The 17,031-nt window shown below is 46.7% G+C and overlaps 1 protein-coding gene across 1 annotated transcript in view; it reads right to left on the reverse strand.

Annotated features, from left to right (window-relative positions):
• Positions 1-681: 681 nt before the first annotated feature.
• NPFFR2 (neuropeptide FF receptor 2) overlaps positions 682-17,031 on the reverse strand; it is a 40,819-nt gene continuing 24,469 nt past the window's right edge. The window contains exons 2-4 of the mRNA XM_035103082.2: positions 6,434-6,778; positions 5,202-5,301; positions 682-2,272 (exon numbers count right to left, since the gene is read on the reverse strand). Coding sequence (XP_034958973.2) covers positions 1,426-2,272; positions 5,202-5,301; positions 6,434-6,761 — 1,275 coding nt within the window. The 5' untranslated portion in view covers positions 6,762-6,778 and the 3' untranslated portion in view covers positions 682-1,425. The remainder of the gene's footprint in view (positions 2,273-5,201; positions 5,302-6,433; positions 6,779-17,031) is intronic.

Below are 17,031 nucleotides of genomic sequence, written 5' to 3' on the forward strand. Positions count from 1 at the left end.
TCCACTTTCCATTACTTTCAATGGGATAGTTCGCTTCAGTTTATGAATGCTTCAGTTTATGAACAGACTTCCAGAACCAATTGTGTTCATAAACCGAGGTACCACTGTACTGCAATGAGTTACTGTGATAGCTACACAGAGGTAAGCTGGTAGCCACAGTTAAACAAATGGCAGATTGCTTAATTTTAATGACCCATTTGCTCCTAATAACAGATGCTAACCGGTGGCACAGCGTGGGGGGGGGGAGCCCCCCCGGTGCAAAATTTCAACACCCGGTACTGCCTCAATACAGTTGTGTGCTTCTATCGGTGAGCTCCACTGAAAACAGCTTCTCCATGCAAGCCAGGAAGTGACTATTCCAGACAACAGAATGACTCCTCTTTTCTTATCTCTACAGGTGCAATCTCCTGGGTGATGCAGACGCCACTGGGCAGTTGAATGTGCATGTGTACACAGTTTCCTTTCCAGCCACCCAGCCTCCCACATGGCCCTGGGCACTGGCAACCCACACTACGCCACTGAACTACGCCAACACTACCCACACTACGCCAACCTGAACGTTCAGGATAGCAACTCAAATATGAATACAAGCATCCATGTGCAAGTGTGTGTGTGTGTGTGTGTGTGTGAGAGAGAGAGAGAGAGAGAGAGAGAGAGAGAGAGAGAGAGAGAGAGAGGGCTTTAATGTTATTCAGTAAAAAGTGTTCTTGCTTCCATCTTTGTCAGGAGCATGATCCCAGTGCCTATGCTAAAATCCAGTTAAGGCAAGACTGGGGAACCTGTTACCCTCCAGATGTTGTTCAACTCCCATCAGTCCCAGCCAGAAAAATGGTCAGAAATGCTGGGATTTGTCGTCTTGACAACATTCAGAGGGCTGGGGACTAAGGGACACCCCTGAGCTGAGGGACACTTCAGCAAGGGAATTCTCAGAGTGGTGATACCTTCTAAAGAAGTGACCTAAAATATATTCTAAAATAATTAATAAAAGGGGTAAATGTTTATGTTAAGGCCATGGAGCGTTAGGGCTTGTCTAGGAGTTTTCTCTTGTTTTGAGTTACCCAGGATTGTCTTTTCAACTGGAAATATTTCCCAGTCTGAAGGGTGTTGGCCTTCTAACTGACAGTATGTCTTAAGTTTTGCAACAGGCTGTATCCTGCTAGGATCCAGAGGTCCCTTGGAGTCAGGACTTTGAGACGACTCCAGTGAGATGGTCCAAATATCACTTCTAGCTTATGAGATAAACATTCCTGGTTTGTACTGGCATAGGAAACCACTTTCTCCCCTGACCCCCAAACCATCAGATGTAATTACAAAAACATATATACACTGTAAAATCAAGAAAGTCCTAAAACAGCTGCAGTTGTTTTTGCCAGATAGGGCTTGAATATCATGGCTCTTTTGGCAAAACCAAATGGCTGAGGTAGTTTATAGCAGGTCCTGCTTAACACCATTGTTGTTGGAAACCTGCTCGAGGTTCTCCATCATCAAAACCTGTGTCTTGTCCATCCAGTTCCCTTTCTGAGTTGATTTCCCCATCATTGCCGATGTAAGGCTGTGCTCTGGCTCTTGCGGAACAGCTGCTGGCAAAATGGCATTGCTCTGTCCCCGCTGGGAGTAGGTTTCCCTGGGCATCCCGTCCCCAGAGCAGAGCTGAAGCCGGAAAACTGCCTGGAAGCCTCGCCGGAAGTTCTCGTTGAAAAAGCCATAGATGATGGGGTTGACGCTACTGTTGAAGAAGGCCAGCCAGTGAGCGAATGGGTAGACGTAGATGTTGATGACTTGCAGCTGTTCCTCGTTTAAGTCAGCGTAGTCGGAGAGCATCGCCAAGGTCCACAAGGGCAGCCAGGAGAGGATGAAAAGCAACGCCACGATGATGAGCATCTTGATTACCTTCAGCTTCTTCCTGCAGACAGAGTGGCGCTCCTGGCCCTTCTTCCCAGAGGCAGGCAACGAGGTGTTGAAGAGTGTGATCCCAATCCGGGCATACATGATGACAATGAGGGACAGAGGGGCCAGGTAGATGTTGGCAAAGAGCACGGTTGTATAGATCTTCCTCATGTCCTGGTTCGGCCAGTCCTCTCGGCACCAGTATATGGGGCTGGTTCTGTTGCCATAACCGAGCATCACTCGGAAATGCCGGGATTCTTCCACCTTCAACATCACGGCGGACGGGCACATGATGGCAATGGCCAGGACCCAGATGACAACTATGATGACAACTGCTGTCCAGATGGTGAGCTTCTGCTTGAAAGGGTAAACAATGGAGCGGAACCTGTGAGGAAGAGATAAAAGCACCTCTAAGTTCATAAACAGACAAGGTTTCCATTCTGCATGTCTCATATTCTGAATGTGTCTCCTTGGTGGAAAATAGGAAGTTGCCATATATTGATGCACCTAGTTCGGTACTGTCTACACTGAGTGACAGTGTCTCTCTGGGATTTCGGACAGATAAGGGACATTCTCAGCCTTACCTGGAGATGCCAGGAATTGAATCAAGGACCTTCTGTATGCGAAACAGATGCTTTAGCAGTGAATTAGAGTCTTCCCCTTATTCTGGCAGCAAAAAGAAGGAGCAGGACAGTGATCGGTACAGGTCCTCTCCACCTACCAGAGTGTTCCAGGATGTTGAAGACTCTGTATTGTACGCAGCCAGTAAGAACAGTATTATCTCATCCACTGGGTACTTTGTAGGGCTGCAGAAAGAAGAATTCACTGAAGCATTCTAGCTATTTTCCAAAGGAAGATCTATTGGTTGAAAGTGAGGTTCAGGCCGTGTGTGTTTGTGTGGAATCCCAAACATTAGTGAAGGAATTCAATGCCACCCTGTCACAAAAGTTCTGATGGTGCATTATTGCTCCTCTCCTCCTTCCCCCATGCACTGTTCTGTGAGTTCTGCTGACCACCGCCAATTGAAGGGAATGGGGTACCGGGGAAGGAGAGAAGGGAAAGCAGGAAGTGGGGCTTCCACTAGCAGGACCAATTAGTTGAATCCAGTCCTAGGAATCCACCCTTGAGTGGGTGCTTGATTGTATGAGTTTTTCCTATTTATTTATTTTGGGTCATTTGTATTCTGCCTATTAGCATTTCCAGGGCCATTTGCCTATGATCATAAAACAATGATCACTAAAATGGCAGATTTTTATTTTGAAAAAAGAAGAATAAAAGATGCTATGAAGTTAACGGAACTTGGGAAATATTAATAATAAAGGTTATTTTCAGGCGGCCTTCCTACAGGGAACCTCCCCCCATCCTGTTGACCAGCTCTTCACCCAGTGAGAGCAGCAGCAGTGGGTCAGGTGGGGGGAATGAGGAAGTTAGCGGTATGGAAGAGGCAAGGCTCAGTGATGTTGGAGAACCTTGACCAAGAGGTGGAGGGGAACAGGCAGCCCCTTCTGGCACCCGAATTGAGGTGTGCCACTAAACGTAAGGTCGGGAGGAGGCATTTCAGGGTGCCCAAGCTCTTATGCTGGTCACACAACAGGAAATGTCCACTCCCGGATTCTGCGAGTGACTAGGAGCTCATGTTTTCTGCTATCTCTGCACTGTAAATACTATGCACAATAAAACCTTTAAAGACAAGTACGGACTTGGGCATCCTTACTCAAGAGTAGCCGCAATAACACCCTTACAGTTATTGTGGCCAGTACTGAAAATTATTCAGTCAGGTTGGTGTGAGGGAAATTGGAGTGGGCTCTGCTCTCAACAAATATAAAAACCAGAGGAAGAGAGGGGTGTGAAGAAACCACACTTCTTCTTAACATTACGCTAAACTATGGTTCTGTGCATTGGTAGCCAATATGGTGCTCTTCAGAGGTTGTTGGACTACAGCACCCACCCTTCTCAGCCAACATGGCCAATTGCCAGAAACTATGTGGGAGTTGAAGTCTCACGACCTCTGAAGGACATCACATTGGCTAGCCTGGGTTTAGCACTTCATCAACTATGAGACACAGACACAGACCATTGGCCCATATAGCCCAGAACTTTCTGTTTTGATTGGACAAGCTACCATGGCTGGTTTATTTAATTTATTTATCAAATTTCTCTCTCACTCCTCCTTGCAGCCTTGCTCTTGGAGACATGTTTTTCCATGCTGGTACAGTCATACCTCAGTTTAAGTACGCCTCGGTTTGAGAATTTTCAGTTTAAGACCTGTCTGGAATGCGTTAATCCACTTTCCATTACTTTCAATGGGAAAGTTCGCTTCAGGTTAAGTACAGAATTCCGGAACCAATTACACTTATACTTTGGGTTAAGTACGCTTCAGGTTGAGTACTCCGCCGACCCGTCTGGAACAGATTAATCCACTTTCCATTACTTTCAATGGGAAAGTTTGCATCAGGTTAAGTACGCTTCAGGTTAAGTACAGACTTCCGGAACCAATTGTGTTTGTAAACCGAGGTACCACTGTATGTGATTAGAGGAAGATCTGTGATGGCGCATCAGGCTTGCCTACAGAAGGTCCCAGTTTAACCCCTAGCATCTCCAGGTAGGCCTGGGAATGTCATCTGCCTGAAACCCCCAGGAGCCAATGCCAATCAGCATGGAACAATGGTCTGATTCAGTATAAGGCAACTTCCTATGTTCTGATGTAGAAATGTCACAGATGGGGCCTAAGGCCTCATGAGCTCCATCATGATGTTAAGGCTCCTTAGCCATAAACTCTGTGTCCTGCTAAACTGTGCACTTACTCTGCTCCACCTCTTCTCTCTTTCTCTGTGCCTCTTTTCCCATAAAGCTTGAATCACAATAGGTTTGCAGAGGAAGCTCTCACATTAGTCGAAAGAAGGCCACAAACTTCCACATGTTCTGAAAAGCTCCTTCACAAAACATTTACTCTGATAGACCTGGAATCCCCACCTCTCTCTCTCTCTCTCTCTCTCTCTCTCTCTCTCTCTCTCTCTCTCTCTCTCTGCCTCTTTTCCCGTAAAGCTTGAATCACAACAGGTTTGCGGAGGAAGTCTCTCACATCAGTCGAAAGAAGGCTACAAACCCCCACATGTTCTGAAAAGCTTCTTCACAGAGCAACAAGTTCACCACTGCATAATTGTGCTGTCTTGTCCCACCAGATTTCTTCCTGACGCTACTGCACAATGGCATTACTCCACAAGAAGTGAAGAGGCTTGCAAAGACAGCAACCTTGGACAATTGGTATGACTGACATTTTATGTGTTCCGTATCAGGCTGTTACAGAGACATACCTGTCAACTGCAATTGCCACTAAAGTGAAGACAGAAGCCGAGACAGATATTCCCTGGACCATTCCGTTCATCTTGCAGGCAATATTCCCAAAGGGCCATCCTGGAGTTTTGAAAGAAAATGGTTATCAGATATTGGAACTGCTTATCAAAAAGAAAGGACACATTGGGACTAAATTGTCCTTGTCTGCGTATGAAGTTGAGTGTGGGAGGTTTTTTCAGTTCCCACTAAAATCAATGGGTGGTATTCAACAAATTTTTACTATGAACCACAGAAATTAATGAACACAACTTGTGGATTATTGCATTAGTTCTCCTAGTTGAAGTCCTAGTGCTTCTATCCTGGATTCTAACATTCTTTTTACACTGCAAGACCTGCTGGATTACATAAGCATGGCTTTTTGATTGATATACCACCATGTTGCATTAGATTTTAAATGGTGGGAAAGAACTCTATGCTGGAATACTACTGGGGGGCGGGAATTTTCAGCATGTGAAATTACACTGCAGAACTCACATGATTTTCCAGGTTAATGGGGCTGCAAATGGGTTTTTTCATGGAAGTAAAATAATACAAAAAAATGAATGCTAAATTTCCACTCGTTTTCCAGAGGTGCCTTTTATGCTGTGTGAAAGAGCACATAAAAAATGGAAATTATCAGGTAAGGAAATATCAGGAAAATGAAATAAAGTGCTGTCTAAATGCAGCCTGTGTCAAGTCCATTAGGTTCAATGGATCTACCATACATTAAGTGATGACTAGCTTGTGCCACTGTTTACAAGAGTCTGTTTTAGGTACGACTTAGTTCAGGGATGGGGAATCTGTGGCCTTCCAGATGTTGATGGACTCCAATTCCCATCAGCCCTAGCTGGCATGGCAAGTGGTCAATGATGATGGGAATGGGAATCCAGCCAAACCTGGAGGGCAACACAATTCCTCACCGTGACCTAGGGTTTGGAATGCTGGTCATGGTCTGCTATGTGTATGACATTGTTCATGGTGGGAAAGTTATGGACCTCCAGGTGTTGCTGGACTCCAACTCCCATCATCCCCGGCAAGAATGGCCAATGGTCAGGGATGGATCTGAGTATGATGTTGTCCATGGATGGGAATCTATGGCCCTACAGATATTGCTGGACTCCCCATCCCCATCAGCCCTAGCTAGCATGGCCAATGATCAGGGGTGGTCCCCCTTCCATGACGTCATTGGATACAAGCTAGAAACAAGATTTACCTGATATGATGTTATCCACTAAGGTAGTGGGCATGCAAAAGATCCCCACCAGCAGGTCACTGACAGCAAGGTTCAGGATGAAGAGGTTGGTGACGGTCCGCATATGTTTGCTCCTCAGCACGATAAAACACACCACTCCATTGCCAATCATGCACAGGAGGAAGATGAGAAGGTAGGAGATGATGAAGACTGCCGCCACGAGCGGCTGATGGAGGTAGAAACCCACATAGGAAATGTTGGTCTCCATGTTGCAGCTGCTTATATGTCCACTGCAATTTCTCACGGGAGGACCGCTGACTGAAGGATTGGCGTCCAGGTTCTTGTCCATGTTAAAACTGCGCTTGACTGCAGAAATCAAACAATTGAAAAATGGAGTCAGTGAGGAAAGGGAATGCATCTTGGAACTCTAAAATGTGTCTTGTAACTAGTATGAAAAGAAGGTATACTATCCTATATAATAATGCCCAAGTTGTCCCTGCGTCCAGTTGTCCCGTGTGTCCCTGGGTCACTGCGCATGGGCCCCAGGGACACAGGGATTGGACGGAGAGACAACAGCCAACCGCCGCTCCGCCAACCGCCGCTCCGAAGCCCAGTCTCATGCTGGAGGCGGCGGGGGAAAGAAGCGCTCCCCCGGCAGCCTTGCCGCGCACCGCCGGCATGGGACGGCGCTTCCTCGGCGAACACAAGCAGGCAGACAGCCCGCCTGCTTGCTTCCCCGAGGAAGCCGAAGCGGCAGCGGGCGCTGAGGGAAGCCGGCTTTGGCTTGGCGGCGGCGGGAAGAAGGGGAGGAATTCCTCCCCTTTTTCCCGCCGCCGCCAAGCCAGTCCCCGAGCTGAAGTGCGGCGCGGCGGGGGCTTTTCGCCGTTTGCCTTCCTGGAGCGAAGGGGGAGGCAAACAGCGAAAAGCACCCGCCGCGCCGCACTTCGGCTCGGGGACTGGCTTGGCGTGCGCGGCGAGGTGGCGGGGGGGGGGGGAGGAGAAGCGCTCCCCCCCGCCGCCTCACGACGCAGCGCCGACATGGGACGGGGCTTCGGAGACCTTCTCCGAAGCCCCGTCTCATGCGGGAGGTGCCCGGCGAGGCGGCGGGGGGGGGGAGAGAAGCGCTCCTCCCCCCCCGCCTCGGCAAGCAGCGCCGGCATGGGACGGAGTTTCGGAGAAGGTCTCCGAAGCCCCGTCTCATGCGGGAGGTGCGTGGCGGGGGGGGGCGGGAGAAGTGCTTCTCTCCCCCCCGCCGCCTCGCCGCGCACCTCCCACATGAGACGGGGCTTCGGAGACCTCCGAAGCTCCGTCCCATGCCGGCGCTGCACGACAGCAGCGTTTTAGCGCCCGTTTTTAAACGGGCTGAATTCCACTAGTAAAATATAAGAACACCAGAAGATAAGATGAACCCTGTTGGGTCAAGCCAATAGCCCATCTAGTCCAGATTTCTGTTCTCACAGTGACAACCAGATGCCTATGGGAACCCCATGGAGGTTCTTGGAGGTGCAGCATAGCCTCGATTTTGGCCAATAGCCATTGATAATGGTATCCTCTTTGAATTTGCCTAATCCTCTTTTTCATGGGACACGGGTGGCGCTGTGGTCTAAACCACAGAGCTTAGGGCTTCATAGAATCATAGAGTTGGAAGAGACCACAAGGGCCATCCAGTCCAACCCCCTGCCAAGCAGGAAACACCATCAAAGCATTCTTGACATATGCCTCTCAAGCCTCTGCTTAAAGACCTCCAAAGAAGGAGACTCCACCACACTCCTTGGTAACAAATTCCACTGCCGAACAGCTCTTACTGTCAGGAAGTTCTTCCTAATTTTTAGGTGGAATCTTCTTTCTTGTAGTTTGAATCCATTGCTCCGTGTCCGCTTCTCTGGAGCAGCAGAAAACAACCTTTCTCCCTCCTCTATATGACATCCTTTTATATAGAGGAGGGAGAAAGGTTGCCGATAAGAAGGTCAGTGGTTAGAATCCCCACGACGGGGTGAGTTCCCATTGTTCGGTCCCAGCTCCTGCCAACCTAGCAGTTCGAAAACACGGCAGTTCAAGTAGATAACTAGGTACCTCTGCAGTGGGAAGGTAGCAGTTTGAAAGCACGTTTTTAATATGTAATTTTGTATTGCTTTAATATTCGATTGGGAGCCGCCCAGAGTGGCTGGGGAGACTCAGCCAGATGGGCGGGGTACAAATAATAAATTATTATTATTATTATTATTATTATTATTATATAAGTAGATAAATAGGTACCGCTCTGGCAGGAAGGTAAATGGTGTTTCCGTGCACTGCTCTGGTTCACCAGAAGTGCCTTACTCATGCTGGCCACATGACCCGGAAGCTGTCTGTGGACATACACCATCTCCCTTGGCCTATAGAGCGAGATGAGCACGCAACCCCAGAGTCGTTCATGACTGGACCTAACAGTCAGGGTCCCTTTACCTTTTATTCCTCTTTTTAAAAACTGTGGTAAAACAAGTGCTCGAGGAAACAAGCATTGCTTTATTATTGCAAAGGGGAAGGACTGGATTTGACAAACGTCTCAGCATTTTGGGCTTACCTTCAAAACAGCCATGTCAGGTTTGATTTTACTTATGACTTCCAAGTAATGGGATTATATCCATTGGGGTCTTGTTGCCTGAGGCTTGAAATTGGCGTATCAGGCGGGAGCTTTCACATCTGAAATTTATTGAAACATTCCTCTGCAAGTTCACTAGTAAAACGATACTAGGAACAGCTTCCTTTAGGTTTAATAGAGGTGGAGCTGCCTTTGTAGTCTTGACCTAAACCATCATACATTTTAGCCTGTACAAGTATTTATTGCAATTCAAATGCTGAATTTGCCAGAGGGCATGTGCCCTTTATTATACTGCTGAGTTGCCAGTATATAGCGAATTAAAATAAGGCATATTCAGTGTTGGGTATCCTAGCCGTAGCGGCGTTGTAAGAGGGAGGGATTATAGAGAACCCTCCCCCCTCATCAGAAGCAGCCCGTCTCCAAGCAGTCATGAGAGCAAGGGGTCTGAAGGGGTGAGCCAGGAAATGGAGAGGGAGTGCCAGGGCTCTGGCAACATCAAAGAGCCCCTACTCCATAGGCAGGAAGAGAGGGAGGTGGAAAGAGTGGACAGGAATAGGTCAGACAGAAGACCCGTTCCCCCCCCCCCCGACGCCGGAATTGAGAAGGAAGAGGAAAGGGAGGCGCTTCTCAGTTCTGAGGCTTTTATGCTGGTCCCGAACACGGAAGGAAGTAGTGCAGGAATCTGACTCAAGCGGGTAGACATGAAATGAGCAATCCGTTACACTGTAAATAATGTGCACCAATAAAAACGTCTGAAAGACAAGCATGTGTACGGCCATTACTCAAGAGTAGTCACTACAACCCTGACAGGCGTAGACCGCTATTTGAAATTGAAATACTTGAGTGTCAGAGATTCTACTACAAGTATGACTAACATTGGTCATCACCTACTGTATTTGCATTTAATATACTGCCAAAGTTGTCCATTGTAAGGGGAAAGGTCCAATAAAGTAAGGATTGTGCTATAAAAAAAATCGAAAAAAATCAATTGTTTATTATTAAAGATTTACCTGTGTTACAAAACAAACAAACAAGAAAAAGTACGTATAGTATAACATGGGAAATGCAAGACAAACCACGGGACACTCCAATACCCTGGCTGATCCACCACCAACTACTGTACAAGCCTTCTTCGACAACCCAGCAACATTGATTAACTTTGAAAAACTCCTCCTAACAACAGAGGGACAGAGCAAAGGAGTGGTATCTACATTATATAAAATACTACTTCAAGACAGTACAACCCCCCCCCACACACACACACCATGATTAACGATTAATGGGAGCATGACATAGGATACAAAATAAATTCTGTCCAATGGTCAGAAATGTGTTTCAAACTACCATTTAAATCTATCTCAACCAAAAGAAGAGAGTTCAGTCTGAAACTTATCTATAGATAGTACCTAACACCATGGAAGCTGACACTGATACATCCAGGAACCTCAGCTAAATGCTGAAGAGGCTGCCCCTCCATAGGCACATACCTCTAAATGTGGTGGAAATGCCCCAAAGTTCATTCCTTTTGGGTATCAGTGTTGCAGGAAATCTCCAAAATAACAAAACAGGAAATAGAAGCAACTCCAGAACTAACCCTATTAAATATCCTCCAGGACAACACGACACATGTACATGACAAGACCTATCAGGAGCAAACATATACCACTGGTACCAAAATGTATGGGATACCGCCCTACTAGAAAAGTTAATCAACAAACTTAAACTAGCATGGAGACAAGCAAAGAAGGACTCCTTCACCCTGGTATGGCTCTCCTATATTGTACATACAGCACAACAAGACAATGGCTAATCTGACCCAATAATTCCCTCCACCCACCTGTCACAGGCAGCTGCCAAGCTCGCCTATATGAATGCGCCGGCCCTGTGTCACACATACAAACAAACCCCACTGCAATCGACTGAATGCCTAATCCTCTTTTAAAGCCATCTGAGTCAGTGGCCATCAGCTAATCATCATTGGAGTGTCTAGTTAATTAAGAATTAAACAGATGCAAAGGCTTGTCTGCACAATCAGTGTAATATCAGTCAGCCATCCACGATGAATTTGCCCAATATGCTGTATTTTGCCAGTTCAAAAATCATGGATATGTTTGTGTGTATGTGGAGAGCCGTTAGTGTGATTTGTTTAGTGATTCGCTGTTATGCTTACAGTGATTAATGAACCCATTCAGCATCTTGAAACAGTCTAAAATGGAAAACTGCCAGCTGAAACCTTGCTGTACAAATTATACAAAGGCTGAGGCTAGATTATTTGTGTGACTATGTGAGTTTGCCCAGCTGCCAATTCTCTCCATAATTATCCATAATACCACCTCCCACCCCCTGCAATAAGTATATTTTCTCTCTCTCATGGCAGTGTTTCCATTCTCATGTAAATGGACACACATACAGAGAACAGGGATTAACATTCTAGCAATGGAACACCTGAACAGACTATCTCGGGCAAGGTTCTCTGACCAGATCCAGGTGCTGTTGGAGGAAACTGATTTTCTAGATCCATTTAAATCAGGGTTTAGGCCCAGTTTTGTCACAGAAACTGCTTTGGGCACCCTGTTGGAAGACTTCTGTCAGGAGAGGAATTAACTATCCTTGTTAATTCTCCTCAACCTCTCAGCAGTTTTTGATATCATTGACTATGGTATCCTTCTAGAGTGGCTCCCAGTACGTTTCCGACCACAATTCAAAGTGTTGGTGCAGACCTTTAAAGACCTAAACAGCCTCGGTCCAGTATACCTGAAGGAGCGTCTCCACCCCCATCACTCTGCCCGGACACTGAGGTCCAGTGCCGAGGGCCTTCTGGCGGTTCCCTCGCTGTGAGAAGCCAAGTTACAAGGAACCAGGCAGAGGGCCTCCTTGGTAGTGGCGCCCACCCTGTGGAACGCCCTCCCACCAGATGTCAAAAAGAAAAATAACTACCAGACTTTTAGAGAACATCTGAAGGCAGCCCTGTTTAGGGAGGCTTTTAATGTTTAATCGATTGTTTTGTTTTGTTTTTCTGTTGGAAGCTGCCCAGAGTGGCTGGGGAAACCCAGCCAGATGGGCGGGGTATAAATAAATAATAATTATTATTATTATAGAGTGGCTCCCCAAGTTAGGGGTGGGTGACACTGCTTTGAAGTGGTTCTGGTCCTACTTAGGTGGTTGTTTCTGGAGGTGAATGCTTGGGACGTGTTCTTTGGCCCCCTCAGGGTTTGATTTTATATCTACATGACACTGCTGAGCAGAGCCATCCAGAGTTTTGGAGTGGTGTTGTCAGCAATATGCTGATGACACACAACTCTACTTCTCCTTTACATCTGCAGGTGAGGCAGTGGAGGTGCTGGACTGATGTTTTGCCTCAGTAATGGACTGGGAGAGAGCCAACAAACTGCAGATCAATACAGATATTCCCCATGAAGGAGCAAGTACGTGCGGGTACTCCTGGATCCTTGAGTTTCTGGTGGCCTCAGTGGCACCGAGTGCCTTCCATCAGCTTTGACTAGTGGCCCAGGTTTGCTCCTATCTGAACAGGGACTTTTGCTGTCTATGCTCTGGTAACCTCTAGGTTAGATTACAACCTGTTATTTGTAGGGCTGCCTCTGAAGACGGTTTGGAAACTTCCGCTAGTGCAGAAATTCAGAGGCCAGGTTGCTCACTGAGACAAAGCGGTTTGAGCATATTACACTGATCTTGGCCTGCCAGTTTCTGAGCCCAATTCAAAGTGCTGGTTTTAACTTAAAGGTAAAGGTAAAGGGACCCCTGACCATTAGGTCCAGTCGTGACCGACTCTGGGGTTGCGCGCTCATCTCACATTATTGGCCGAGGGAGCCGACGTACAGCTTCCAGGTCATGTGGCCAGCATGACAAAGCCGCTTCTGGCAAACCAGAGCAGCACATGGAAACGCCGTTTACCTTCCCGCTGTAGCGGTTCCTATTTATCTACTTGCATTTTGACATGCTTTCGAACTGCTATGGTAGATTGGCAGCAGCAGGGACCAAGCAATGGTAGCTCACCCCGTCACAGGGATTCGAACCGCCGACCTTCTGATCAGCAAGTCCTAGGCTCAGTGGTTTAACCACAGCGCCACCTGGGTTTAACTTATAAATCCCTAAATGGCTCAGGACTGTAATACCTCAAAAACTGCTTCTTCCCATATGAACCAACCCAGATCCTGCAATCATCTTCAGAGGCCCTTTTTCATGTTCATCCTCCGCAAGAGGTCCAGAGGGTGGCAACATGAGACCGCCTTTTCTGCAGTGGCTCCACATTTGTGGAATGCTCTCCCCAGGGAGACCCGTCTGGTGCCTTCATTATGCACCTTTAGATGCCAGGCGAAAACATTCGTCTTCAAATAGGCCTTTGGCTGATTGACATCTGATGCCCTTTTAAGTGTGCTGTGGGAGGGGGGTTATTGTTTTCTTGTGTTTATTATGCATTTTGTGTTTTTCTCTTACATTTTTATGCTGTAAAGCACCCTGAGATCTTCGGATGAAGGGTGGTATACAATAAATAAAGATTATAATAATAAACTTTTTTAAAAAAAACCAAGCAAAGAAACAAACTGATGCGGTGAATGGAACTTAAGTTTGGAAATATGAAAAATGGAGAGAACCTGAAGTTGATCGATTTGTCCATCCCTAGTTGCTAAATGCTTTGTTCCAAAGTGCAATTATTGTGCTGTGTGGGTTTGCTACCCTGAAAGAGAGAATCGGAAAGATAAACATGCATTCTCGCTTTCGTCAACAGAGGTCAAAAAGGGAGTTGAAAAGAAAAGAGGGAGAAATACAAAAAGCATACTATTGGGATAATCTGAAGACGATGTCTTGGTGTGCTTCTGTGCTGATTGATTATATGGTGTCAAAAACACATAGTGGAACCATTTTGTAACCTAAGTAGAGGTTAGAAGGGGAAAGGAAAGAAAGAAGAGGCACAATTCTCTTTGGAGCCAAATTGCTGTTTTTCCTGAGAATGCCATTTCCTCACTATGTGGCAAGATTAAAATAATAATAATAGTAAAGCAGAGAGAGCATGTGGACCATAAAACTATGTACCAATATTAAAATAAATTAATTAGCTCAGGAGAAGACCAGGAACCCAGATTCTCCAAGGTGCTGCGAGATCACTACAGGCAACGACCGTTTTAGGCACATCTTCAAGACGGCCCACCGTCTAGAGGGGTTGGGAGCTGGGGGCACTGTCATACAGTGGTTCCGCTCCTTCCTCCTGGGCCATGTTCAGAAAGTGGTTGGGGGGGTGCCTCAGGGTTCTGTCCTCTCCCCCATGCTTTTTAACATCTACATGCAGCCACTGGGAGAGATCATTAGGTGGTTTGGGCTGGGTGTTCAGTATGCAGATGACACCCAGCTCTACCTCTCTTTTAAATCAGAACCAGTGAAGGCGGTGAAGGTCCTGTGTGAGTGCCTGGAGGCGGTTGGAGGATGGATGGGGGCTAACAGATTGAATCCTGACAAGACAGAAGTTCTGTTTCTGGGGGACAGGAGGTGGGCAGGTGTGGAGGATTCCCTGGTCCTGAATGAGGTAACTGTGCCCCTGAAGGACCAGGTGCACAGCCTGGGAGTCATTCTGGACTCACAGCTGTCCATGGAGGCGCAGGTCAATTCTGTGTCCAGGGCAGCTGTCTGTCAGCTCCATCTGGTATGCAGGCTGAGACCCTACCTGTCCGCAGACTGTCTCTCCAGAGTGGTGCATGCTCTAGTTATCTCTCGCTTGGACTACTGTGATGCGCTCTACGTGGGGCTACCTATGAAGGTGACCCAGAAACTACAACTAATCCAGAATGCAGCAGCTAGACTGGTGACTGGGAGCAGCCGTCAAGACCACATAACACCAGTCTTGAAAGATCTACATTGGCTCCCAGTATGTTTCTGAGCACAATTCAAAGTGTTGGTGTTGACCTTTAAAGCCCTAAATGGCCTCGGTCCAGTATACCTGAAGGAGCGTCTCCACCCCCATCGCTCTGCCCGGACACTGAGGTCCAGCACCGAGGGCCTTCTGGCAGTTCCCTCACTGCGAGAAGCCAAGTTGCAGGGAACCAGGCAGAGGGCCTTCTTGGTAGTGGCACCCGCCCTGCGGAACGCCCTCCCATCAGATGTCAAAGAGAAAAACAACTACCAGATTTTTAGAAGACATCTGAAGGCAGCCCTGTTTAGGGAGGCTTTTAATGTTTAATAGGTTGTATTTTATTCACTCTGAACCCAGAAATGACCCCCAAAACATCACAAAAAAGGGTGGGCCAGGTTTGGGCCAGGGGCAGATCAGGGTGCTTGCAGGCGTTATCAATTGTTTTTTCAACTATACATGATTTCGCTTAAACACATGGTGCCTTGGAACGTAGCTCCCGCATAAATTGGGAGTTTCCTGCACAGAAATGAATACTGCTAAATGTTATTAGACAGCAACTTTCACCATCCCTAACCATTGACCATGCTTGCTGGAGTTAATAGGTTAAATAAATAAATAAATAAATATTGGCTGAAAACAAGACTCATAACTGGCAGGGTTGCAGAGCGCAAAAGCACATGTTGCGAAGGAGATGGAAAATGGAACCTTGCCATGAATATCTATAACCTTGTTGATGTGGATAAAATGCAGATGAGGACGTCTGTTGAATTCCATCATTCGCTGCCAAGAGAAGAGGAGAAGAAGGAAAAGGGATGCAAATCAACATGGTTTCACACCAACTAGGTGCAAGGGCTCAGGGGTTGGCTCATTTGAATTAAGGTAATTTGAATCACATTAAATAAACACCCGTTTCGATAAGTGAATGTAAATCAGGTTTCCTGTTTTGCAGGCCATTTATATCCTAAAGAAGTGTTCCTGCATATCAAACGGTGTTTACAATCATGAAAGTATAGCGGGTTGCGACTAAACAGCATATCTCTCTTGTACTTAATGCCTGGCAACGTAACATGAAGCTCTCATGTCTTTTTCCTTGCAGAATTGCGTAGCCTCCACATTTGTTTCAATGGATGAAAATAAGGGTCTGTACTCCTACAGTCAGTGATCTCCCATTTTTGGCTGGGATTTCTAGGCTAAGCCAGCAATTGTGATTCACAAGGTTTGAGCAACCACAAGGCAAGGCATATTAGGTGTCTTGTGTCCAGATTGCTGCTGCTATTATTATTATTATTATTATTATTATTATTATTATTAAGATTATTATTTAGATTATTTAGATTTATATACTGCCCCCTGCGGTATACAAAAAAGCTATCTTAGATGGGCTTGGCATTTTACAACATCGAGGACCATAGTATGAGAATCCCTCAGTTGCCACCACACTAGCCTTTCCAGAGAACAGGAAATACCAGAAATGTCATTTAAAACCTACTCTCGCAAGGAAATCCCTTGGGGCCGGCTCCAATTTGGTATTCAGCAGCTCCATGCTGACTTTGAAAAGTCATAGGGGATGTAAATACAGCACTCTATGAAGGCAATGCTGTGAACTAGATATTGAACAACAACAACAACAACAACAACAACAACAACTTATTATTTATACCCCAGCCACTCTGGGCGGCTCCCAATTGAATATTAAAACAATACACATTAAATATTTAAAGCTTCCCTAAACAGGGTTGCCTTCAGATGTCTTTTAAAATTAGGATAACTGCTTATTTCCTTGACATCTGATGGAAGGGCATTCCACAGGGCGGGTGCTGCTACTGAGAAGGCCCTCTGTCTGGTTGCCTGTAACCTCACTTCTCGCAATGAGGGAACCGCCAGAAGGCCCTCGGCGCTGGATCTCAGTGTCCGGGCAGAACGGTGGGGGTGGAGACGCTCCTTCAGGTATACAGGACCAAATTGATTCCATGCAACTTGACCAGACAGAGCTCCAGCACTCTTCCGCCCCGGCCCTGCTCCCACGGTGCTGTCTACCTCCTTCCGAATCTGAGTGACTTTATCTCTAAAGAACTTTGCAAAATCGTTGCAGGAGACATTAAGAAGCTGAAGAACCCAGCTGGCCACCCTTATGGGAAAGGCTGGTGAGGTTTTGACACCTTCTAGGCTCTGGTG

This window comes from Zootoca vivipara, chromosome 9, assembly GCF_963506605.1.
Source record: "Zootoca vivipara chromosome 9, rZooViv1.1, whole genome shotgun sequence".
In the NCBI taxonomy this organism is placed as follows: domain Eukaryota; kingdom Metazoa; phylum Chordata; class Lepidosauria; order Squamata; family Lacertidae; genus Zootoca; species Zootoca vivipara.